Source organism: Bradysia coprophila, chromosome IV, assembly GCF_014529535.1.
Source record: "Bradysia coprophila strain Holo2 chromosome IV, BU_Bcop_v1, whole genome shotgun sequence".
NCBI classification, from domain to species: Eukaryota; Metazoa; Arthropoda; class Insecta; order Diptera; family Sciaridae; genus Bradysia; species Bradysia coprophila.
This window is the reverse complement of record NC_050738.1, coordinates 8,630,602-8,656,178: the sequence shown is the minus strand read 5'-3', so window position 1 is coordinate 8,656,178 and position 25,577 is coordinate 8,630,602. Positions and strand designations below refer to the sequence as shown.

Here is a 25,577-nt window from a genome sequence, read left to right as displayed (position 1 = left end):
AGAGTTCGGACTATGACAAGACCTGATGATTACTCCAAGATGCCATTTTACAATTCTGGTTGCATAAATAACTAATAACGCACATTAAATACAGTCAACTCGAAGCCTATTTCCAAAGGTAGGTCTACAATTTTGACTACAGCTTTTTGGATACTGGTAGGTACTCAGTTTGGAAATCTCAAACCCAAGAGGCTGATTTAAATTTTTGTACATGTTTTACTCATGCACATATTCATTCTAACTAATAAGACGTTTAGTTAGCATGTTCAGATTAATGCCATCCAATTATCATTTCAAATTCAACATCTCAAAAATATTGCCTTAGAATTTGATCGATCGTAATTTGTTACTACACGTGATTTAAAAGCATTTCAACACTCAAAAATCAAATGTTGACATTGATCTATATCCCATAACAACATCGATTTGGACTGGAGAGTTATTTTTACATTTCATTTAGTTTTAATAGAACCGCGAAAACATATACGAAACTTACGTTTAAACAAATAAACATTAAAAAATAGAAAAAAAAAATATTTGACCAAAATATTTGCAAACTAAAACGTTAAATTAACTATTATATCGTTAATTGTAACTTACGTACGCAGATATATTGCACATGAGTACATATAATCAGCCGTATAGTGAATAAGTGATTTTATTATAAATAACTTCATAGAAGCAAAAAAAAACTTGTCTGTTTGAAAACCAGAGAATCTTCAGTTTTTCTTCGACCGCGATTGCTGACGGTTTTCGGTGTTTTATTTTTATTGTGTTGATGGAAAGTGTTTATGTAATAATCATAAAACAAAAAAAAAAATTACCAAATTGTTTGACATAATCTTAGAAACATAACGTTATCCCATTATGTTCCTTCTTAAATTTGCGGTGATATTCGCTATTGGATCGCTCAATTATTTTGGTATGTTATGCATGGATCTCCTACTATGTACGCCTTTGTTTAGTGCAATAATATTCAGTGTCTCTTGCATACGGCAAACTATCACAATTTAATTATTGAATCTACTACATCTTTTGTTAAAAGTGTCGTCTGATATTCGTAACAAAATCATTTACATCTATAATTATGACCAATCAATCAATTACCAAGATTTAGTCGATTTATTAAAATTCCTAACAAAATTATTGACAAACTTAACAAATCTGCCGAAAAAGGACAAAAAGTAGCAACATTAGGCCACAGAGTCAAACAAGAATAGACCTGCTATAAGCCTAGTGAGGTCTTTTTTCTTTCTCTCAATTTTCTCAATTCTGGAGCTACCAACTACCAAATAAGTGAGTTGTTGAGTGAGGCAAGCAGGAAGAATAGTTTCATCAGTCGATATTTAGCTGTTGAACAGTAAACATCTCCACCAACTTTCTATTAGCTTCGTAGTCAACTACCAATTTAGTATTCAACTACCAATTCAGTATTAAACTACCAGTTTGGTAGTCAACTACCAAATTATCGAATGGGCAAGCAGCCTAAATAATTTCATTTGTCGGTGTGCAGCTCTCAAACAGTTAACATCTCTACCACCTCTCTATCAGCATAGTAGTCAACTACCAGTTTTGGTAGTTTACTACCAAAAAATCAAGCTCTAAATAGGCAAGCAGGCAGAATAATTTCGTCAGTCAGTGCGCCGTTCTCGAATAGTAAACATCTCTGCCGAAAATTACGTTTGGTAGTAAATTATAATATTTTAGTAGTTAGCTCTTAGCTACCAACTACCAAATTTTCGAATTACAATGGCAACTATGAGCGATTGGTTATCAGATAACAAATAATTATTATTTGCCTGGTGTTGATTTGCTCATAGTAGCATTGCAATTTTAAAACAATTCTGTTATCGTCTCATTTTTGATTTGTGACACAGACACATGGACGGACAGATGAAGTGTCCACAATAGGGTTTTTTTCTAAAAGAAAAAAGACCTAAACAAATTTCTATGCACTGGGAGACGCATAAAAAAAATAAGAAATGACCAGTTGTTTGTGCAAGGTGTCAAATGTGAAGCGCTTATAATGCAAGCACATCAAATTCCATCAAAAACATTTCTCTTTGTTTAGTCCATTAAATCACTCCAGTTAAAAGAATTAATGAACAACTCGATAATATAAAGGTGTTTGACTAATCGTCATAAAATTCAAAAAATTCTTCAGTCGACCACTTTATGTTTAAAATGTAATTAAAGTTTATCTAGTTTAATAAACCGTAGAAAAAACAGCAGACGGTTATACATTTCGCTATGATAGGAACCACAGTTTTATTGGTCTAATAAAAAACTAAAAAAAAACTTAAATGGTAAGTAATTAAAGTTGAAATAAAAGATAGGACAATCAGCCATAGCTAAGACATTAGAATTTACAAATTGAGCAACTGTACAACTTAATAAAAATTTTGCACAACAGATCATCGAATATAGATGTGAAATGTGTCAACCCGAGGCAAAGCCGAGGTTGGCCACACATCGTATGCGCAAAATTCCAGTTTAGGCATAAGTCAGCAACAAGATTTTATGTACTGTGGCAATTTTAAACTTTCATTGAATGAATATTTACGCACGCGAAAATAATATATATGCGCACCACAGTACATAAATAAGAATAGTTGGAGTCGTTACACTATTCGCCTAGTCGGTTGGCCTGTAGACTCTACAGTGTAGAGGCGCCACATTTTTTATAGTACTTCATTCTCACTGTACTATTTTTTTGTGTTACAACTTCACATTGATTCATTCCTATGAAATGTCACTGCAGTGAAGTTTGTTCATGAAAAAAGAATTCAGTGACAGCAGACTATATTGATGAAGAAAACTACTAAATTGTAATTGATTTTACCCTAAACTCCATTCTCCCATTTCCGGTTTCGTTTTGAGTAAATTAAAGTTGAAATTGTTTTACCCTGTCACAAACGGAAAGCATAATAACAGTTTTAGTATCTGATCTATTACTTCATTTGATCAAAAATTTTCATAGATTGATTTCAGAAATCTTTTACATCATTTGTTTTGAACATTCTTTTTGCTATATAAGACCACTTTAGTCAGAGCTTGTCGTTTATTATTACTGTCGTTGTCGATAACAGATGACAGCCGTCTGTAACAGGTTAAAAAACGAATTAAAATTTTTTATGTGATTCACCTGAGACCCAGGCAGGTAAAAATGATACTATAGCGTTGTTGTAAACAGTGAAGTAATTTGTTCTTGTTGGGTGTGTTTCAGGCATCCTATTTATGGAATCCGTAACTCTATAAATCTAGCTGTTCAAATAGTCATATATTAAATTCGACTTCGTTCAAGGCTGTCTTACAATTGTGTAAGAAATTTTAATGGGATATCTCTATACTTATCTTTATAACTGGAGAGATTTAAACGTTCAATGTAGCAGTGTTGTTCCAAGATATATGACTTTTATTGACAATTATCTATATTGCTGACACTATTAGTACGGATCACCTCTTTTTCATAAAGTAGTGCATATGTAGAGTGCTATGGCTGCCGGTATAATTATTCGAGAAGTAGCTTTACTTCTAGTTTCCAATTCCTAAGAAGGTTACGGGCTACGATGCCCATATGAAACCAAACAGTGTCGACTGTCTACATCGAAACTTCGAATCTCTGGTGAGGTCTAAGTGGTATTTTCTTTGGAAACGTCTCGAATTTTTTCTGTTTTGGTCGAGGTTTTGGTGAAATCGTACCCGTCGACAGAGACTCCTTACATTAGTGAGAAAAGAAGATCCGTAAAATATCACTAACAAAAAGATTTTTATTCAACATTTTTTTCCTAAATGGTTCGTTTATTCTAACAACTATTTCTAGAATATCAACAAACAATAATCAATATCTAGTGACTTAAGCTTGGCCTGGAGGATATAGTTAGAAAAATAAAATGATATTTACGGCATAGTAACATGTCTTCCAACGTAACACCTGTTGAGCTATGCTTCCGGATATTATTTTTGTACTTGAATCTCTCATTTAGTATCCTCCTTCAATCGTCGAACGGTGGTAGTCCAAACAATTCTGGCCGAAACTCTTCCAACGAATCCAGCACCAATGTTGCTTCCTTGCGTAAATCGGCCGTAACGTAGTCTTCCGGCACCATAACACACTGACAATTAGCAGCTATTGCTGCCTTCACACCATTCGGTGCATCTTCAAATACCAAACATTGTTTCGGATCTGGTTGGTCAGGAAAACGGCTAGCCGCAACGATGAATATATCGGGTGACGGTTTACCATTTACCACTTCCGCATCACTAGAACCGTACACTTTGTGATTGAATAGATCGAATACTTCGCCGTGTTTTTCCGTTTTCATATCATACAACTCCTTGCTGGAGCTAGTCGCCAATGCAATTGGAATATCATGTTTGTGCAGATGACGCAATAAGCGTTCGACCCCTGGTAGTAATTCAGCCGTAGGCATGATTTTCTCGCCCAATTGATTGTGTTTTTCATGATATTCTTCAGGAGTTACATTCAGTTGAAATATTTCAATGATGCGTCTGGAGAGCTCCATACTCTGGCAACCCATCATAGACACTTTCATCTCAGAGGTATAACGCCCCGTCGAGCCGAATTCTTCAATCGTTTGCTGTATGAGTTTTGTGTACAAGTGTTCTGTATTAAGCAATAGCCCGTCCATATCGAATAGGCAGTGGGTAACTTTATCAAAATTTTGTGACATAATTCTGCACCTTGTCAATGAAAACCGATGAAAATTTTTACAAGATTTATATACGCTGAACCGGAACAGCACTCACAAATGACCTCTGTTTTGATTCTTTTTAAATGTTTATATCTTTCAAAACGTCTGCGCTACACAGATATCGAATACATCTGATGTGACACCTGTGACACTAAAAATTTTCCATCGATGATGCGCGCGATGCGCGCTCTAAAAGTTCAATTCGAATATGTTCAAGTCTGGGATGGGTTTAATTTTGGTGGAAAATTTAAAATAAAATCAATTTCTTTATGTTAGGTAGTATACTTACGAGAAAATGAAAATTAAAATGCAAAAAATGGATTGCTTTCAACTAGAATCAATTAGCAGATTCCACCATAAATGTATAGTTGCATCGTCTTATTAATGACTCTGGCTTGTCTGTCTTGTGTAATCTATTTTTGTCCAAGAATGCATACAATATATACTCAAGGACATGTCTGTGTTACATCGCATGGTGTTAACTGACGAATCGTTCATACGCTAATGTTTTTGTTGGAACTTACATAAGAGACTATAAAATTGTCGATGTTTATTTCTAATTTTTAATTTGATTTGTACAGGATCTTGCGACCAAGTCTGGAGTTCAAATAAACGCAGATTACAGCACAGGTGAGTGCTTCGAAAGTTGTGAATTGTTAGAGAGCAAAGACTTTCTGTTAGAGTTCACAACCACAAAAGAAAGCGATATGATAAACACTTTACAATCGCTAAACTAGCCACTTGTGCTGAATAAGCAACAGCTGAACTTCACCAGATGATCAACAAATACACTCTCCTTCTATTATATGCAATCAAAACACATACTCAACAACGTGTTAACTGCAGTCATACGTGTTATGTGCGCACAAATGTGACCTCGTCGCATGTATACACAATCACTCCATATAGCTTACTTGATTTCAACACAAAGGCATTGTCTTTGTCGACCAGCTGAAGATGTTCAGATGTTGCTGATTCGGCACAAGCGACTGGTTTAGTAAGTATAAGAATGAATATAGTACATTTTCTACCTTGGTGTATATTTCGAGAATAACTTCGTATGTACAATTGTATATAACGAGCGCCAGCGAGTGTATATACAATTGTACATAAGAAGTGATTCGAGAAATATACACCAAGGTAGAACAATGTTTTATCTCCTGCAAGCTGATATTTCATACATTAGCGAAATAACCACAAAAATTTGGATTTAAAATTAATTAATTAAGCATGTTGTTTTAAAACGCATTCACAACAAAAAAAACATCATACAGAGAATCCTTTATTTACTTACTCACACACATATACTATCCACCTCAACATTTCGTTCAAATCACATCGCATTCCGACTACTCTGATTATTTGATCGATGTAGAAGTGACTAACGAACCACTACCGACACCAATTGCATCGCGTTATGTGATTTGTTGGCGTAGTGGTCAGCATGTTTGGCTGATATGCTGCTAGTCCCGTGTTCGCCTCCGCCGTTCGGCGTTTTTTTTTTTTTTTCAAATATGTAGATGGAAAGTAAATTTACCCTAGGTGGGTTATGTGTGAATTATCCAATCGTATAGGCTGTGGTTATGTATATGTTTGTGTTTATATGCAGAAACGCGTAATGTATGAAATATCAGCTTGCAGGAGATAATATATATTATGCACCTGTTGCCAAGATTGGTATTTTGACGTGTAGGACATTATTGCCTTAGCCGAAGGCGTGGGTCATAATGCCTACACGTCAAAATAACAGTCTGGCAATAGGTGCATATCATATTTTATCTGTCGAGAACAGATATATCGAGATAAACAAAAACTCCCTAGAGGGATAAGCTCGAGATTATCGTTCTAGACAGATAAATGTAGTTTAGTATGAAAATGTAGACTAATGTAAGGTAATGAATGAGAGCTGCCTTGTTCAAACAGAAGACGTACCGGAATTATTGATCATATCGCGACAAAGAGTGTAACTCTATGTATCGCGATTTACTTAGCTGTTTTGAAAGGTTAAAGTGAGTGAAAAACAGCTTGTAATAATTGAAATTAGCTCCGAACGAAGTACACTTGCGGAATTTTGAAAATCGACACATTTTTTGTTTCTGTTTCTGATTTCTCCACATCAAAATACATGTAAAATTCACTAAAAACCAGTAAACCACGAAACAGAAAATGTGTCGGTTTTCAAAATTCCGCGAGTGTACAAGTGCGCAAATAATTTTATCTAATTTAGGTTCTCTGTAATGATATGGTTGTTCTATATCACGGTGAATGACCACCTCTCAATTTATCAAATTATAATATAAGCAACACTTAGGGCTGCTGCTGGTATATTGTCTTTCTAGTTTAAAGATCCATAAAATGTTGTCTGTGGTACCAGAACTTCATTGACAAAGGAACGTTCAAAAGTGAATCCTCTTAGGATTTTCAATGATTTTCTTCCCTTTGGTAAGAGGGTGATAGAGACATCTTTGTTCACTCTAACTAACGCGCTCTTTTTGGATACATCCACGAGTTTTCGTAGACGTATGGATTCGAAAATTTTGAAATACATTTTGTTTGGTGTCTGCTAACATCGACAACATTTTGGAGCACCCTAAACTAGAGAGAAAAATTACAACAAATTGATGAAAAATACCTAACTACTCAGGCTACGTTCATTTGATTCAATAGAGTGTTATGATGAAAGAGCAAGAAATATTTTGACAAATACCCCAAGGCAACTTATAATAAACTGGTCATCGGCCCTCTCGCTCTCAACGTAACATGTTGAAAGAGAAAGCAATATTTTGACAAGTACCCCAAGGGAAGTTATAATTTAATAGTCTTCGGTTCTCTCGCTCTGATCATACTGGAACGGTGATTAGATTTGATATTACTTTTTGAGTGATTTTTGAGAAAAGTTATTCCTTTTCTTAATTACAATTGTCTTGTTACAAAACTGTTATCTCAATTTCCAATCTAATCTTCAACTTTTTTCCATCCTCAGAGACATCGACGAATATAATGACGTTCTGAAGTAAGGCACTTTGAAGATTTGTTATTGACCTTAATTATATGACTGAGTTATACATACCGATAGGAGCAACCAAATACTTCCGTCAACTCATACGGAATACAAATACAAATCCGTCCAAACAGGCTCGGTAGATGTTCCATACAGAGAAGGAAGTCATACATATGTTGGACCTGACCATAATCAAACGAAATCATACTTGGCTAAAATTGACACAACCGTAAGTTAATCGATTTCCATTTGGGAATGCTATTCTTCACTCCCATCCATTTTTACAAGTTTTATACCCAAATTTAGATTTTATATCCGAGACGATACAGCAAAATCGTTTCTAAGCAATCGATAAAAAAGAATTGCGTTAGATGCCCATTCGACCGTATGGTGGTTGCACAGAAACGATTAGATGGGGTTTTAGTTGAGCCTCCACCGGCTCTGTCCTGCGTCACAAATCAACCGTTTTCGAGAAGTGTTTTCGAGGTACACACGTTATTCGGACCAGAATTCTTGTTCGTATTGCCACAGGGAACGCATCAACTGATTGGAAAAATTATTAACAAAAAAACTAGAAAGGAAGAGATGAGATGTTCTCTTAAATATAAAGTAATTGTGCGAAAGTGTTCCAAATACCAGCTGATCAACACAAGAGATTTAGTGGTCAAATGTGACTTAGACAATATTTGGGGTTCAAGGTGCGCTTTCTCTTGTAAGCATGGTGGCGAACTCAGTCACGAAACACCCGTAATTTGTGGCGATGATCTCAATTGGTCCGGTGAGGAACCCGTTTGCTCATTTAAAGGTATATTCTACATACAACAAAAAATAAACTTGTTTTGGATACCAACAAACTTTCCATCTCTCGCTTTCAGACGATACTATCGACAAGTCGACCTGTAATTTACCATCTCCACCAAAAAATGGTCGATTTAGCTGTGAAGTTAATACGATCGAAACATACGAGTCAGAGCCAAGAACTCCGAGTGGTAGCATATGTCGAGTTTATTGTGATAAACAGTACCATATGCCCGAATATTTGAAAGAATATTCGGTTTTTCTTTGCAACAATGGACATTGGAATTCGACGATGCTAGATTTTTGTCATCAACGAAGTCATAGAAAATTCAATCAAATTATGCCATTGGTTTAGACGATTTAGCGGAGGGGGTACTCAAGTATCAAACGTTAGAAAATTGTTTGAATAATTGAAGTAAAAGATTTAGCGATCATGTTTTGGTATGCTTGCCGTTCTTAAAACGTTTTACATAAGTATCTTATAGGGTAGATAGATTTTACTAACATTAAAACCCAGTGGTTTGTGTAGCTTGAAAAAACATTACTGTTTTGTTGTTATGCACTTTTGAGTACCCCACGGATAGGATGACCAAACTTTGTACGAAGAATTGATTTTCCATATTAAAAATTTGGTTTTGGTGGAAACAAAAAGTTCAGATGCAAAAGGCTTAGTTTTCTCAAGCTAAACATGTCACTTGTTGTGGACTTTTTAAAGTTGGTAAAATCGATCCACCCTAGTATCCAAGCCATTATGACTGTTGTATCTATATATTCAGCATTTTGACCAAGATTTGTGAACTGTGATGGTAGTCTCCAACAGTATATATGTATGTAGTCATTCTTGACCCATCCTGTGACTAATGAAACTTCAGATCAAAATAGCTCCTAATCCGTCAGACTTTTTTAAGCCCACCTTGAATTCTTCTGGATTCGGTATTAGGTAAAAAACAAACTGACAAAGTCTTATAGGTTTCAACGTATTTAAAGAAATTTCGTTAATCGCAGGATAGATCACACTTAAATTTGGAGTTTGCGAAGATTTATGGCTTTGTCCTAGATGGTAGGGATTACAGCTCTCAAACTGTTGCAACTCAGTACTTTTCATAGACGGCAAACATATCAATAGAATATCAATCTTTCACTTTATTAGTTTCGACATGTATTTTACTAGATAAGACGACGTTAGGTATAGGGCACATATTCATTTTGTTGTCGTAGCTTTCTTTAAGCATTTCTGGAGTCAGCCTTTTTGTTCCTACATTCGAATGTGGAATGGGAAAAATTTAACAGACTCTTTTTTGGGTTGAACTTTTTTTCTATTTTCGGGAGGGAACGCGCAGAAAGAAAGAGATGTCCAGACGGAGGTTGATTGCCTGAAGGGCTTTCTTATCGAAATAAAAAAAAAGAATTTTCAATTCAATCAAATTCTACCAAACATTTTATTGATTTCACATTTCTATTAAGTGTGTGTGTTACCTACTAATCGTATCGAATACAACAATTTGAAATCCTTTTTTTGTAAAAAAAAATTAGTATAAAAAATACATTCAAAATCAGGAATTGTATGACATTATAAATCGTAAAATCTAACGACTAAAATACGTCGAAAATTATTATTTCATCTAATTCAGCGCGTCAAACATTTTACACAATACTCATTTTCTATTTCTATTTTGATTTAGACGAGAAAAATTAGGGGAGGGAAAAATGCTTAAAGAAAACGAAAAAAAAAGTTAAATTCAAAGTTAAATTCAATGAATCGTATTGTTAGATTAATAATTGTTCAAATAGTCAAACCCTTACCGGGTTTTTTCTTCTTCTTCAATAAATTGTCATTGATGTTTGATGAGATTATGCGTAACAATAGATTAACGTTATCATTACAAAAAAAACTGTCGTAGTTAATATATATTTCTCTTTGACATTGCTATAGAAATAGATCGGTATGCTTCATAATATTTACTTGTCTTTTTCACTTAATTCTATGTATCTTATGACTGGAGTTATACTCGCATTTCGTTCTAATTAAAAAAGAAAAGAAAAATAAAAAAATAAATTAAATTAACTAATAAAACACCGCAGTTTACAAGTAGTACAAAAATAAATCAAAATAAAAACAAACAAAAAAAAGAACGAAGAAAGACTCAAGTTACTCTTGATTTACATAGCAATGTAAACTTAACGAAAAATTTCTTTTGTTTCGAGCTCTTTTCGCAACCAATTTACTACCAATTTTCGTTGATCGATTCATTTCAATTCATAAAATTTAGCAAATGGAAGTTTGACATTTTATGACAATGCGAAAAGAGCTGAAAACAAAAGAAATGTGTCGTTAACTTTGTACATTGGTATGTAAATCAAGAGTTACACATGCAATTAATAGTTAAAATTTGAAATTAAAATTAAATTTTGTTTTTGAATGGAATGGACTGAATTCACCTAAGACTTAAATATATATCCGCCAGACTTTCAATTGCTTAAAATAATTATTGTGATAAACGGTCGAACAGAAAAAAAAAACACAGAACAAACAGCCAAGCCAAATTAGTTTACACGATTTTTTGTTCCATTTTTACAACATCCGAACAACCGTTTCTATTGCTCTAAAAAAACGTTTTGATTCTTCAACACAGGAATTTGCATTTCACGACGACGTTTAGCATCTAACTAAACAGCCTCAGCGTAAGCAATTATCAAAACACATTATACGACCAACAGTATCCCCGTCAAGCAAGTGATAAATTCTATCTTTACTAAAATCTCTGGGGCATGACCATCGGAAGACTAACTAACAATTTTTCAGCAACCCATTTTATATCAAATATCAAATTTATAGTCGCCCACTGTCATCACAGGTGCCTGGTAATATTGAGACTGTTTAGTACCAAAGAAGTGCCATCAATGATAGACACAAAAAAAGGTGTCATGCACTGTGGTGCTTTATGGGAGAGAATTAACAGCCTGTGAATAACCACACAAATTTCTAGCTACTGACAACGGTGACAAAGACATTCGAAGACAAGCTATAAACTTGTTGCCATCAAGAAATTGTGAAAGTGTGAAAAATCTATAGCACTGTTACCCGCGGCGGATGTTATGCCAGTTATTATTACGAGGTTTACCGAGCTTTTGTGATGTAAACATGTGATGTGTTTTATGACATGAAATGTTTGCGCAAAATCATTTCTGTCGGTTTCTAAGTTAAGTCAAGTTAAACATTGTTCTAGTATACGGCTTTCATTCGATTTGTGGTTTTAACTTCGATGCAAAAGATTCCGGTGACTCCGGATCATTGTTAATTCGCAATGAAGAGCTGAGTGCTTGACTTGCAAAATGGATAATGTTGGGCCGATTGATTCAAATGCTATAGATGGTTCGATGAGCGCGACTTGACAAGAACTTTAATGTTTTATTGATAAGGTAAGGATGTTTGGGTTGTAAATAAGTCATAAAATTAGGCTAGCTACATTTTAGTACAGGTATCTGTCTCCATATAATCCATCAATTTGTTTGCTGTGTTTATTTTAATTAAAAAGTTAGGGTAAGGACGTCTTAGGTTAATACAAAACGTATTGCAACATTTTTTTTACGTTTTTCCATCGGCGCCTGTAACCTAAATGCAAAAAAACGTAACGACATATTCGGATGGAATAAAAATATTGTCCAAGCAATAGCACTTGGACAAATAGGGTCCTAGGAGGTTAGTATAACAAAAAAACCACAAATTAATTAATTTGATCAAACGTTTCGTCGGAAGATGTTTCATCCGTTTGCAACGAACGTTCGTCTAAATAAAAAATTAAAATCGTCCACATTTACAACCAACAGAACCCCACACGAAATAACAACACAGTTTATGGCGTCTCAATCAATTGCACACGATCCATCGTCACATTAATACCTTCGTCACGTTGCGTCTCAAGTTCTTTCAAGACAAAATCGCGCAATGCTTGATAAGCCATCGTCAATTCATAGTTGTGTATGACAATATGGAAATTGCCGGGCACTTTACCTGCACAAAAGAAAAATAAATTAAAACTCGCTTCATCGGGAACTCTTATTTCACACGGTTGCAATTACCATATTCCATTTCAGTTTTGGCTGTTTTCAAACGCTTTTGCAAACTTTCTTCGGTTTCTGTTTTTCGATTTCTCAATCGATTCTCAAGTTCCTGTAGCGATGGTGGATAGATGAACACCAAAATCGGATTCAGATCAGAGTTTCGTATTTGTTTCACACCTTCGATTTCAATGTCCAAGACGCACACCTTGCCCATATTCTGAACATTTCGAACTGATTGCTTGCTAAATTGAACAGAATTTCAGCATTTTCGTCGCTAGTTTCATTTGCATCATTTGATGTACCGACCTTGTTCCATACATATTTCCACTAAATGTTGCATGTTCCAAGAAGTCACCCCTTTCTATTGCAGCCTGCATTTCTTCAATACTGACAAAATGGTAGTGGACGCCATTTTCCTCGCCGGGACGTGGTTTGCGAGTCGTATGCGATACACTGGATGGATTGGATGGATTTTGTGTTAGTAAAATTGAGATCTTGAGTACTAAAAGCAAAATTTTACGAACCTAAATCCAAACGTTTCTGGTAATTCTTTAAAAAGTTGCTTTAAGAGTGTACTTTTTCCCGATCCAGACGGCCCACAAATAACCAATGGACGTGGTCCTTGTTTCACCATGACTGTAGAATAAGCTACGAAAATGCATTGGAAAGTTAGATCTTTAGAAACGGCTAGCCATCGGTTATCGAGAACGACGACTAAAATAAGCAATGTGCTCTGGCCAGTGTTCTCTTAATAGTACAACTAAAGAAGTTAAAAAATTGATATCTAATACTAAGCGATATTTGAAACAAAGATTCAACCGTTGTTTGTGTCGATACGTTTGGCTTTGTGAAAAGTGAGTTCATGCAATTTTTCTTTGATTTCTTTTTTAAGTGTTTCGTTTCCCGCAGCGTCGGAAGCCGTGGTTCACTGGAAAACCATTATCTCCCATCTTTTGTTATTTTTAAACACAGTTCTTTCCATCATCAGCGCAGAGTTTCGTCAGTATCTCTAAAAACTTCTTCCAACAATCATACAAACCAAGACCAATGATGCCAGAATCTAAGAAGAGTAAAATACAAATGCTGACCGAAGAACTATACCAACAGAGGGTATGAGAAAAACGGGAACCAAACATTGTGTTGATTTCACAATTTTTCTTTGAAGAGAGTTTTCGTTGAATAAGCAAATTTTTGACACTTTTCGACTGGTTGTTAAACGAAGATTTTGCTCTCCATAGAAATTGGTTTCTATTTAAAATATTAATGGACGCTGGTATTGGTTACGTGGAGAGCCATTAAGGAAAATGTAATGACAATGGTGAGAGCTAATACCTTAATAATTACGTATGGCCTTCGATAACGAATAGAGCCGGTAAATCATGTTGTCACATAATGATATGTACAATCTTAATGGCCTCATCAAAAATTAATTTTAGCTTCAATTCATAGTTGACGACACAATGCTTTTGGGATAGGATCCCAAAAACGTTTAAAATGAAGGCATTTAACCCGACGTTCTTAAATTGAAGTGATTATGATTTATACACCGCCGCACTAAGAGACTATCGTTTATTTATGCATGCACTAACCTATAACAGCATTAACTATAAAATTGGATTTCGTATGAAAAAGAGACATTTGTAGGGCAGCACAGAATTAGGAGCAATCGTATAATGTTAGCAAAATGCAATAAATCAACAACCGAATATCACTGACCTACTTAAAAATTCTGTTCACAAAATTGTTCCGAATCAACTCGATGACTTAATTAGAACTAAGAATAGCGTTACCAATCAACACCAAACTACAACTGAATAGTATGCTCTTTCACATCAGAATTGCTCTTTTAACGTAAGAAGAAAACAAAAAAAAAACTGTTTCTACTAAAAATAGCAATGTAACGACAATAATAAACACAATTTACGTGTATACCGCGCGCGAGTAATGAACACCGCTAAATCAAAAATTATTTTAAATTAAATGGGATGGGTGGCATTATAGTCGTGCAACCAGTAAACATGTAAACAACACAATGAGAGTCAATGATAAAAGGAATCGAAATTACGCATTTAGCAGCAGTGATTCTCCGCCTGCATAAGATTCTCTGAGATAATTTTTCTTTGTTTTTTTCGTTTAATGAATTCGTCTCAATGAAATAACCGGCTTCGGTTCGTGTTCTTACTATGACAAAGTTGATCAATGAACTGAAGCTCAGTTACTGAACTCATAATATCAGCGAAGAAAGGGAAGTTATGCGTTTTAACCAAAACAAAATTAAATTCTCTTTTCGTCGAACAAAAGAAACGGACTAACCGAATAAAATGTCTTAAGCAAACATCAATATAAATGATTGATTAATGTGTGTCTTCGACTCACCCTTGGTCACTAAATACATTAAAGTTAGCATGTTTTGGCACAATTATTTCTTACGTATTTTTCGTAGTAAAAAGAATAACTTTTGGAAACGAAATGGCGTGTAGTGGAAAAATTTTCATTGCAATTAGTTTAATAAAATGTTAGTTATTGCTTTCGGACAACGACAGGCAATGATGGATTGCATATTTACCTTTCAATATTTTATTGTTTGTCAGAGAATACTTTATTGTTCCTTCGATTAATCGTTTCGTCAGAAACATCTAACTCCTTCACAGCACGTTGGTTTAATTTTTAATTTTTTACATTGACAGATGTGACACGACCATCAGATTCATATCGAGCATCATCTTACTCAACGCAACGCCATCCAGTGTGAGGTTCGATAGTTTGCATTAGCGCTCACCTTAGCGCTTGATTTATAAGATGGCGCAAAAAAAATTTTAAACAAAAAAGGATTTGAAGTAAACAATTTTAAATGGTTTTTACGAACTAAAGTGCAATAGAAGCCGGGCCCATTTTCGTGAAATCGATTTCACGAACATACACGAGATGAAACTCTTGAAACTTAGTGAAATTTTATAAAATTTCGTGCATTTCGTGAATCACGAAAATAGGATCTGATTAGAAGCATAAAAATCATCATCCAGTTAAAGGTTCTAGCAACTACTAGTCAACAAGCAATGTAGGTTCGAACCAATTTAAATCGGACTTCATTTTTATTGATTTCTGTCCCGTCTACTGTTTTTGAATCGATTCTTCCATAGATACTGGGTCATTCATATAAAATATTCCAAAACCACACGTTGATCTCGTTTGCGCACGCACTCGTTAATGACTCTTTTATATGACCCAGTCCTATGCCTTTAAAAGCTAAAAAAAAACAATTTTCTGAAATACACGCCCGAGCCGGCTTTTATGGGGATTCGGGTGATGCCCGAAGCTTTTTTTATTTTTGGATGAATGAAGGAATGGGAAACTTTCTTCATAAGACCCCCCAAAAGGCGCTTGTTAGCCATTCCGGTTGGTAGCCATTTCTAGTTTGACATCCAGCTTTTATTAACTATTCACCTACAATATGAAGATGTGAATTGTTATTTAGAAACTTGGGTGTCGTCCGCCCATTACGTGTTGACATTATATCACCTGCAACATCATCTAATTGGAAACCTTGGGAAGTCGGTTGGCCTGGTGAGACGCAATTTTTTCAGTACTTCATTCTTTACGCTCTATTTTCTGGTGATCACTTTAGTAAAATATCCATGCCGTAGCAGTGAAGTTGGTTCACAAGAAAATAATTCTGGCCTGAGCTTCTCATGCCGTTCGTAACTTTTAGAATTCGTAAGTTGACAGTTACATTATGTACGTATAAAATCCCATAGGAACTGTTAGACGATTTCTTAAATTTAAAAAAATTATGAGAATCGAAGCCCTGACGTTGGTAATGTTAAGTAAAGTCCGAATGTAATTGAATTATACGAAAATCAATTCCATTTGAACTAAAGTTTCTAACGGAAAAGGTTCAATGATAAATGTTCAAAATACTAACACTGAAGAACATAACGGCCCAAAGTTTTTCATTGCGATAGTATACTAGGGCCTTCTTTTGAGAAACGATGTCAAGAAATTCGCGAAAATTCAAAAAAATCGAGAAATTTCAAGAAATTCGCGAAAATTCAAGAAAATCGAGAAATTTCAAGAAATTCACGAAATTTCAAGAATTTCAAGATGCCCTGCATACCAAGTACAATTGATAAACAAAAATAATAAAAGTGTTGCCTCATTGTACAACTCACATCTATTGCCCGTAAATTTAAACTTACCGCCAATTTTCTAACAAAAACCTCCATCAACAACATAGTCATAACGTTCATTGGCTGTTCTGTTTCATACGCCTCATCCACCTGACAAAATAAAAATTGTAGTCGAATGACAGTTCTGCATAGTGTTTTTGGAAATGAGGAATTAAAATTAGACAAAAAATTTCCATTTACAATTTATTGAACTGGACGCAAACATAAAATTATTCATTTACGGTTCTAGAACGGATTTGTGAATAGAAATATTGTGTGTTGATTGTGTTGTTAAGAACAAGAAATAAATTAAATTACAAAAATAGTGTTTCATGAAGCGAACTTTTTTTTCCTTCAAAATCTCTTCACAGTGAAAATTTTGTGATTTCATTTTGTGTGTTATAAGTTGTTCATGTTTAAAGCCCTCATGCAAAGTTGACAATGTTTTCAAAATGATAATTTGAACTATCCGAGACGAATAAATAAGGAATTAATAATTTTAGTGCTGCTGCAGTAAATATTGGTTTGTGAGACATGGATTCCGAGGAACTAGATCCAAGGATTCAGGTGAGAATTGAATTTTTTATTTTGTTATGAACTTTGATAAAGTCGATTTTTTATCAAAATATTTCGTGCGAATCAACTTCGCTAATCGTTTTTTCGTTGTTCTCGTGCTTTTGATTATATCATTCATTATCAGTAATTCCATTAAACGCGTGCTAATTACCTACGATTATGGACAATTTTACTAATTAGACGAGTCGTACTTCAGCATCACAATCGGTTGCTTAGAAAAATAATTTTTCCATTTACGAGCAAAATATTTGTACGTGAACACCTCGACCTGTGTGGATTTAATACATTTTTAAATGTTTCGCTAATATTTATTATTATGGTTTCTGTATTTGACGCCAGTTTTTGACGTCTGAATCTGCTCATCGTAACAAACTGTACAGACTTCGCCAATCCATCAGCATACATATCGTCACTGAGAGCAAATACTCGTCATTCGTACATTGTACACACAAATTTTCAATTTCCATGTGTATTTCCTTTACAATAACAACCGAATATCATTCAATTTTATTTACTGAGTGACGACACGCCATTGTGTTGTATGTTTTTTTTAGCGAAAAAAATTGCGATATTCCGTACCTAACAGTGACATACTTTTGCATACATTTGTTTCGGAAAAAATTATTATAATTTTCTGTTCGTTGTTTTGATTGTCGACATATGGAAATTACGATACAAAACAATAAAATGCATTGTGTCATCGAATTGTCAGTGCCGACGCTCAGTATAAATAAATTTAATTATTTATTCATGGAATTTGCGAGTAGTTAGATGCGAACGGTTGATAAGATATTAACTCAAGCAGAAGTATCGTTTTCTCCCTGCACTGTTGTACTCATCTGTGAATGTAGCTTTTACCTTTGTGTGTTATTGCAAACCATTACTTGTTCTTTGTATCGTAAAACAATAACAACATCATGCGAAAGGTCTTTAAACTCGTTATTTCACCTTTCTTACATGAGTGTCGGTTGAGTATAAACCTTAAAAAATGTATTAGCCATGCCCGATGCAGACCCCATGGAGAAAATTTACCAAAGCATGAAAGCATGAATTTTGATTTAACTGGTAGAACCAGCATTAGTACTCGCAGGTATTCCAAAAAAAATGTATTCGAAATCATTACGTTGTATTTGAAGAAATAAAAAACGAAAACAAAAAAGTAAATTAACTTTGTCTACCATGTCGAGTGATGAGTGGCTTGCATGCATTATAGGCACAAAGAGATAAGGAACGTTGTAATTGAGCTGATAAAATAATCAGCTTCATTCATAGGTTGTAATTGATTGTGTGCTTTGTATTTCAACTGCGAAAAACCCAGCTTATTTTGGAGTTTTACGTATTAATCGACGTATTTTATCAATTGCCATGTACGTACACACTGTACACCTTCTGTATGAATAAGCTTTAATTGCCTGTTCTACCAACCATTTACTTTTATAGTCTCAATAGTCCCAGTCAAGTGGTAAAGATTACTAGAAAAATGTTCGCACAATGAAACGAAGATGACCTTCAAAGCGAATCGTCTTCAATCAATTGCAATAATAGTTTTAAGATTTAAGCTTTTTCCTCTCCACTTCGTAATACGAAGTTCGTATTGAGACTTTTATGGTCGTATATGATTTAAACCAATTTTTAATTTACGACGTTCAACATTTCCGGTTTTAAATGGTTGAAAGCGATGCCCGTAAACCAGTTTTAGGTGTATACATGTTGTTGCTGGTGAATTGTGAATGGAATTTGTTTTAATACAATTTTAGGTTGCGTTTTGTTTGATCGGTGTATTGTAGATATTTGATTTCGTAAAATTTACATTAACAACTCATGTCAATAGAAATGGCAATTTTGTTTGCTGCGAAAATTTAGGTGAGATTTTTGTAGCAATGGAATGACAAACATCCGTTCGTTATCATATTTTCACATTTTTTAACTGCTTTCAACTCTATACTCTACGACCGTAGCAGACACATAATTTTTACGTCTAACACCTTTCGAGCTAACATTCTTCTGTTCTTACCTGCGAAATTATAGAAATTTCTCAAGAGTTCCGGTCGTCCTAATGGTTTTCCGCATTTAGTTAACTTGATGACTAATTCTTTGTCTCCTACTTTGTACAATGTACAATGTTAAAGGTTTATGATGCCGATAGTTGTATTGCGAATCAGGATTCCGGAAACGGAATAGTCTGTTTAATGCTACATGCAGATGTTAAAATATGACATTCTCACAATCTCGCACACGCAAATTTAATGCTTTAAATATGTGTTAGCTCTGTCATCAACTTAATTACCTCTTTTACGAAATTTTAATGAAGTAAATCTGTGTGCGAGTTCACATTTTACGCAGTTGAAAATTTGGTATTTTTTTGCACCGTGTGCCAAATTAACCCACGCCGAAGGGGTCGATTTTGATTAATTTCATCTGAAATTGTAATACAGCGATTAAATAATTTCGGTGTGCCGATCTAACAACAGCTGGTTTTGTATCAGCTGGTTCCAGGGCCTAATATTTGTCGAAAGTTTCACAAATTTGTTAAACATTTGAGAAACATTTGTCAAAATTTGTGAAACTTTTGACAAATATTAGGCCCTGGCTAAGTGTATTTCATTGTTAGTATGATTTGCATTGATCGTTTGTTACCCGTCACACATACACGCATATAAAGACAACAGCAAGATAAACACGAAGTAAACAATGTTCACCAGCTGATGTAAAACCAGCTGTTGCGGTCGGCACTCCACAATCATTTAATCACTGTAGTTCTGTTTGTAGATGAGTTACGATTAAATCTAAAGACTTGCACAATCAAAAGCAATTACCCTCGCAATTACCAAAACAGGCAATGGGACTAATTTATATACGAACAGCAGGTATACATAGCAGCGCTGAAGCAACCCAATTCAAGCTTTTGTTTTGTTATAACGTCTAACTTGACAGATCAACAAAGGAAAAATTTTAATTAGGTCTCCTTCGCGTCGCTATGTGAAGCTAGATTAACCATGAGTCCATGTTATAGGAAAATTTATGAACCGAATTTACCAAAACTTACCAACATTAACTGAAATTTACCGAATCTATCGGTAAATTTCAGTAAATTTCTGAAAAATGTCGGTAAATTTAAGTAAGTTCGGTAAATAAATGTAACAATAAATAGGCCTGCTAGCCATACCAAGCAGGAAACAACTTTTTTTTGTGAAAATCGATCTCCGACCTAGCTGTGGTGTGAATGGTCTTAAAACCTAGTAGTATATAGGTAACGATTAGGAAAGTTGATCTGCAAACTTTACATCGCAATTAGGTCTATGAGAATCTGCTTCGAAGCACAATAATGGTAGAATTAACTTGGATCGAACATGTTTTGATGAAAGAATTATTCTCGCCAAACTGTATAATTATGGATTTCATTATATTAGGGCATCTTCTTTTACGATTCTGTTTTACCGGCCCAACACATCAGTTGTAACAATCATCATAGTTAAGTTCAAACCTGAATAAACAACTAAACACAACATAAAATGCTTTGAGATAATTTAGTTAAAGAAAAAGTCTTATCGACAAACTTCAACCAACCAAATTCAAATTTTGTTGATAATCCGAAATGCGTGTTTATGTACACACACTTCGGATGATAACAATTTTTAAAAATAAATTTACAAATTTCATTTAATAACATTAAGTGAAGAATATATCTCGGATAATATACAGGGGTTATGCAACACGACAGACTTTATTTTATGCATTCTGTTTCAGAAAAGCAAATAATAAGACTCGGTTCGGTACATTCATTTTCATGGTTTCTTTAGAATCCCATTAAATTGGGGTCACTGTACGTGCATGTTCTGTTCATAAATTGTAGAATCCATACTGTAGATGCAGTACAATGGTTCAAAAGAAACATACGAAGAGCTGACACAAAGCGTGTGAATGATAATTTTATCGGTTATGGGGTTACAAGGGGGAGTCGTTTGAGTAAGAGGTAATCATTGTTCGAGGAAATGAAATAATAATAGTCGTAATATTGAAAGCTAGATTGAGAGAGAGATTGTTTAGGGGTTTGCCACCAAGGACATCCATGTTAGATGTTCGACATTTTTTTACCACCTCGCCCTCACTTTTCCAATTACCAATAACATGGCGTGTCAATAGCTATTAAAAACATTGAATGAAATCGCTAAAATACAAACATTTTACGATGAATGCATTAAACGATCCGCAAATCATCTGACAAAAATGTAAAACTTGTTTCTCCTATCACTATAACAGAAATGGATTGCGAATTAGTAATTGAAATGTTCATTTCTTTCCAGGTTGAGTTGGAGAATCTAAATACAGCTACGGACGATATAAATAAATTGGAAATCGAACTAGAGGTATGTGCCCGTGTATTTTCATTCAATTATAATCGATAAAACCAGTCTGCACTTGCATACTGTGTGCACACGAGAAATTTGTAATTGAAAGTGATAAAATTAAATCATTTTCATGTTCCATTACCTTGATCTCGAATTATGCAAATTCAGTTAACCAAAGTCAATAACACACCGAACACAGTTCACAAGCGATCTGATTTACGTGATGCTATTGTTTTTTGCGAAAATAAAAAATAAATTAAATGACGCGAAGAGAGGAAGCCAATCAGTCAGTGGTAGAAAAAAAGAAGAAAAAAAAAAACTTTCCGCTCGTTGAAGAAAGTGTTTTGTGTTGCAACCTGCAATTAAAAGTGAAACGATAATAGAATGCAAATAAAAAACTTTTTGTTTTGTTTTTACTTTCACAGGAAGCCAATTCAACATTTCGCATACTATTAAACGAATCGACAAGGCGCTTGAAATTACTTTCAAAGAAATTAGGTAGTTGCATCGAAAAGGCTAGACCTTATCATGAGGCTCAAGAAAAGTCCCGACTAGCGCAAATTGAGTGCCAGGCGGCTGCTGTAAAATTTCAACGAGCTAACGGTAATTAGAAACATTAATTTCAAGAAATTGTTGTCGGTCCTGTAATTTGTTTTTATTCGTTTTGGCAATAATTCAAAGATTTTGAGAGTGTTTGGTGGATTTCATATTCGTCAAACACCGCAACGTCGCGTCGCCAAATACTTAATCAATCTTGTGCGATAAAAATAGACACAAATTTATTAACCTGACATGTTTCACGATAATTGCAACGTGTTCAATCCCAACCTGTCCGTCATTAAACAATTTTTTTTTTCAATTTTTGATGTCATTTTTCACATCACAGAAATATATGCTGCCGCAAAGGAAACGGTCGCCTTAGCTGAACAGAGATTCATGAGCAATTCACATGAGTGGCAATTCGACAATGCTTGGCAGGAAATGCTCAATCATGCTACTATTAAGGTATTTTATTGTGTTGATGTGTGTACCACTGAAAGCAAATTCTTATCTTTTTTTTTTGTGTGAGACTTATGGTTTTTGTGTCGTGTACATCGCGTAATGACAATAATAATAAAATTTCAAAAATGTAATCGTAGGTTATGGATGCTGAGAAACAGAAAACCGATTGCCATGCAGAACATCAATTGAAAGCGAGTATTTTTAGTGCGGCTGAAATGAAGGTAAATTTTTTCGGAAATTTGTTTTTATAAAACAGAACATTATACAGAACGTCTTCGTGCAATACACTCAATACACCGACTTAAAAAAGTCTAATCCGAAGGTCGTCACTCGTGGAATGTTGTTATTAAAAAATTGTTTCGGTAAATGAATCATTCCGAACATTTTGGTTTATAAGTTGCGATCAACATTCCCTTACCAAAAGTCCTTAGTAACGTTCATCGATAAAACTCATTTTCAAAGAGGGTGTAGTTCAACACATTTCAGAGCTATTTCAATGCGTGACATTTATTCATAAACTAAAGAAATGAATGAGAAGATGAACCTTCACTGATTGTTTGCGGAATTCAGTTATTATTCGTTGGGACTCTCACATAACGATTTTGGTAACAACATTCAATCTATATGTCGACCTCATTGATTTATTTATAATTTCATACAAACGAAACTTACCAGCTGCAGTAACATCCTTATACAAACAGCTTATATTAAATCTAGTACTTTCATTGTTCAAACTATTATGTGTTCTCCAATACAAAATCATAGTTCCCATATAATAAGACAAACCTAGCCACAGCTCATTGCTTATTTTAGTCGTCGTTAACAAATAACAGATGGACTTTCGAATGAGCTTAAAATGTGATTAAACCTGTGATCTAATCAGGGAATTTATTGAATTATTAGTCGAATGACAAAAACTCATTTACATTTTGCCATTCCGTTCCCGCCGAATATGCCAATTGAGGTATTAATAAACTGCAATTAAAATTTATAAAAATAAAAGGTGCGTGCAGTTGATACGTATACGATACCTGTTCGACTGTCTCATTTTTATTCATTTGTTTTCATATTCTTTTAATTTATGTGTGAATGTCGGTTTACTACTACGGAGGTCGTGTTGTTTCATCAACATGAATATTTTTTTATTGGTTATGCATCGTGACTTTCGAACATGAAAATCAACAATTGAACCTAGGTGTACCTAATAGAATTGCGCTTTTAAACACATTATCAATGGATCGAGTCTTTTACCTTATAAATTCGACTGAATATTCGGATATCTCTGGGATTCACATCTAGCAGTGAACAAATTTATTTATTGGATCCTTAGGATCACGAAACCGATTAATATTGCGAACCTAGCATCTTTACCAGGTCTGTTACACCAAGACGTATCGTGTCTGCTTTGACCTTTGACTGGATGTCATGGAAATAACTTAATCCTAAAAATCTGATAACATTTCCCGAATCTTATCTTACCTAAAACATTTTGGCTCATTATGGTTATATCTCAAGATTGATAAAATTTTGCGCTTAACTGTAGCTTTGACGTGTGTTGTATGAAGCATACGTTGAGACGTATTTAAACTTAGTCAAAAAGTATGTTTACAAAAACGTTCATAGCCGTGCGCATAAATAGCAGTAAAATTGATAGAAGAGATTACTGTGACCGAGCCTGATATAAGGAATTGTATTTAAGAAGAACCATATTCTGATCTAATTTTTTGTCTGTGCTTTCAGGTACAACAATTGGAAGACCGTGTGCGGCGCAGCATTCAAAAGTCCCGACCCTACTTCGACGAGAAACAAATATGTCAAGATCAACTACAAACACAAAAGGAACGTATCCAGGAGCTTCAAACACAGATTCAATGTGCAAAAACGATGTATTCGACGTCATTGAAAAATCTCGAACAAATCAGCGAAGAAATTCATCGACAACGTGGCGATCTGAGTGCAGTAGCACCGTCTGGTCCACGTGAGCCTGGCGTCGGAGCCGAACTGACCGTTACACATGTGCCGGAAACAACGAAATGCCGATCAAACATACTAAACGTAAATGTACTTCCAATGTTAGACTTTGCAGCTGAACTGGAGAAGTGTGAGGTAGCGTCACACGGCAATACGTCGGTAGCGACCAGTTCAGCAGTCAGCGAGAAAGGTGATGATAGTGACGACGATTTAGATCTGGAATTGTTACGACAAAAAGTAAAGGTGTTGGCGGTACGACCTGTCGAAGGCGGTGACGGACAACAAACACAGGACGTGTGGGAGAGTGAACTGAATGACACTGTGAACAAATTGGATCGATTGATGATGATGCGTGAGAGTGCCATCACAAATCCGATTAGCCTTCCAAGCACACCGGTTAAGAAATCACCAAGTCCTATAAAGATGTTCAAAAAGGTAGAACCGCTACCCAGTGTGAATGTATCGATGAGAGAACTACCGCTGCTGGCTCGAATATCGAATGGAATTGAAAAATTCCAACGAAAGAGGAGACTGTCCTTGGAATAAGACTAACTTCGTCTGGTGTTTTCTGGTGACGAATGATCGATGTTCGCTTAGAAAGCCTTTACTTTTCGATAAATTAATTTTGTGTATTAGAAATTGGAGGTGAGGAAACATTTTTGTTCGAAATAAATATTATTTTTCAAGTACGTTATTTGAAAGACAGGAGACAAGCATTCAAAGAATACATTCAGTACATATGCCCAATACTTTTGACGGTTTCAAAATTGATTGGTTAGGTAGCCATGAATTAATTTTGTCCAATTCATTTATGCATACGCCAGTACGCTAATGAGAATCCTTCAAACAAAATTACTTTCATCTTATGGCATAGAGTTACCAGGTATATGTTGCTCATTCCTCACTTAAAATCACTCTGCTTATTCTTGTTGGATAT

General features: G+C 34.8%; 4 protein-coding genes and 1 long non-coding RNA gene across 7 annotated transcripts; 3 read left to right on the top strand and 2 right to left on the bottom strand.

Annotated features, from left to right (window-relative positions):
* Positions 1-714: 714 nt before the first annotated feature.
* On the top strand, positions 715-10,206 carry LOC119066917. Its single transcript, XM_037169618.1, has 6 exons — positions 715-922; positions 5,297-5,345; positions 7,699-7,728; positions 7,792-7,945; positions 8,023-8,521; positions 8,592-10,206. The coding sequence occupies exons 1-6, from the start codon at positions 868-870 to the stop codon at positions 8,867-8,869; spliced, it is 1,065 nt and encodes a 354-aa protein (XP_037025513.1). The 5' UTR covers positions 715-867; the 3' UTR covers positions 8,870-10,206.
* LOC119066921 (probable pseudouridine-5'-phosphatase) lies at positions 3,784-4,867 on the bottom strand. Its single transcript, XM_037169624.1, has one exon. It carries the CDS (start codon positions 4,692-4,694, stop codon positions 3,996-3,998), a length of 699 nt encoding a protein of 232 aa, XP_037025519.1. The 5' UTR covers positions 4,695-4,867; the 3' UTR covers positions 3,784-3,995.
* Positions 10,026-15,297, bottom strand: LOC119066920 (guanylate kinase). 3 transcript variants are annotated; one of them, XM_037169622.1, is made up of 7 exons: positions 15,143-15,243; positions 14,953-15,031; positions 13,101-13,224; positions 12,883-13,029; positions 12,595-12,818; positions 12,416-12,526; positions 10,026-10,535 (listed from the first exon to the last, which is right to left on the bottom strand). In XM_037169622.1, the coding sequence occupies exons 2-7, from the start codon at positions 14,981-14,983 to the stop codon at positions 10,474-10,476; spliced, it is 699 nt and encodes a 232-aa protein (XP_037025517.1). In that variant the 5' UTR covers positions 14,984-15,031; positions 15,143-15,243; the 3' UTR covers positions 10,026-10,473. The 3 variants fall into 3 exon arrangements, with proteins under 3 accessions (XP_037025517.1, XP_037025516.1, XP_037025518.1); XM_037169621.1 differs by lacking the exon at positions 14,953-15,031 and having other exon boundaries at positions 15,143-15,297; XM_037169623.1 differs by lacking the exons at positions 14,953-15,031; positions 15,143-15,243 and adding an exon at positions 14,293-14,591.
* Positions 10,845-25,199, top strand: LOC119066923. Its single transcript, XR_005085825.1, has 3 exons — positions 10,845-11,127; positions 11,641-11,645; positions 25,188-25,199. It is a non-coding gene; the product is annotated as an uncharacterized LOC119066923 (long non-coding RNA).
* Positions 16,878-25,577, top strand: LOC119066916 (SH3 domain-binding protein 5 homolog). The gene is made up of 6 exons (XM_037169617.1): positions 16,878-17,309; positions 21,623-21,685; positions 22,093-22,270; positions 22,554-22,672; positions 22,807-22,890; positions 24,410-25,577. The coding sequence occupies exons 1-6, from the start codon at positions 17,277-17,279 to the stop codon at positions 25,184-25,186; spliced, it is 1,254 nt and encodes a 417-aa protein (XP_037025512.1). The 5' UTR covers positions 16,878-17,276; the 3' UTR covers positions 25,187-25,577.

Coding starts and splice junctions, on each gene's coding strand:
- LOC119066917 (XM_037169618.1), top strand. CDS start 868: ATGTTCCTTCTTAAATTTGCGGTGATATTCGCTATTGGATCGCTCAAT. Junction 923..5,296: donor TGGATCGCTCAATTATTTTG/GTATGTTATGCA, acceptor TGATTTGTACAG/GATCTTGCGACCAAGTCTGG. Junction 5,346..7,698: donor AAACGCAGATTACAGCACAG/GTGAGTGCTTCG, acceptor TTCCATCCTCAG/AGACATCGACGAATATAATG.
- LOC119066921 (XM_037169624.1), bottom strand. CDS start 4,694: ATGTCACAAAATTTTGATAAAGTTACCCACTGCCTATTCGATATGGAC.
- LOC119066920 (XM_037169621.1), bottom strand. CDS start 15,212: ATGTTTCTGACGAAACGATTAATCGAAGGAACAATAAAGTATTCTCTG. Junction 13,225..15,142: donor AAACAATAAAATATTGAAAG/GTAAATATGCAA, acceptor GCATTTTCGTAG/CTTATTCTACAGTCATGGTG. Junction 12,527..12,594: donor CAAAACTGAAATGGAATATG/GTAATTGCAACC, acceptor TCTTTTGTGCAG/GTAAAGTGCCCGGCAATTTC.
- LOC119066916 (XM_037169617.1), top strand. CDS start 17,277: ATGGATTCCGAGGAACTAGATCCAAGGATTCAG. Junction 22,271..22,553: donor AAAATTTCAACGAGCTAACG/GTAATTAGAAAC, acceptor TTCACATCACAG/AAATATATGCTGCCGCAAAG. Junction 22,891..24,409: donor TTAGTGCGGCTGAAATGAAG/GTAAATTTTTTC, acceptor CTGTGCTTTCAG/GTACAACAATTGGAAGACCG.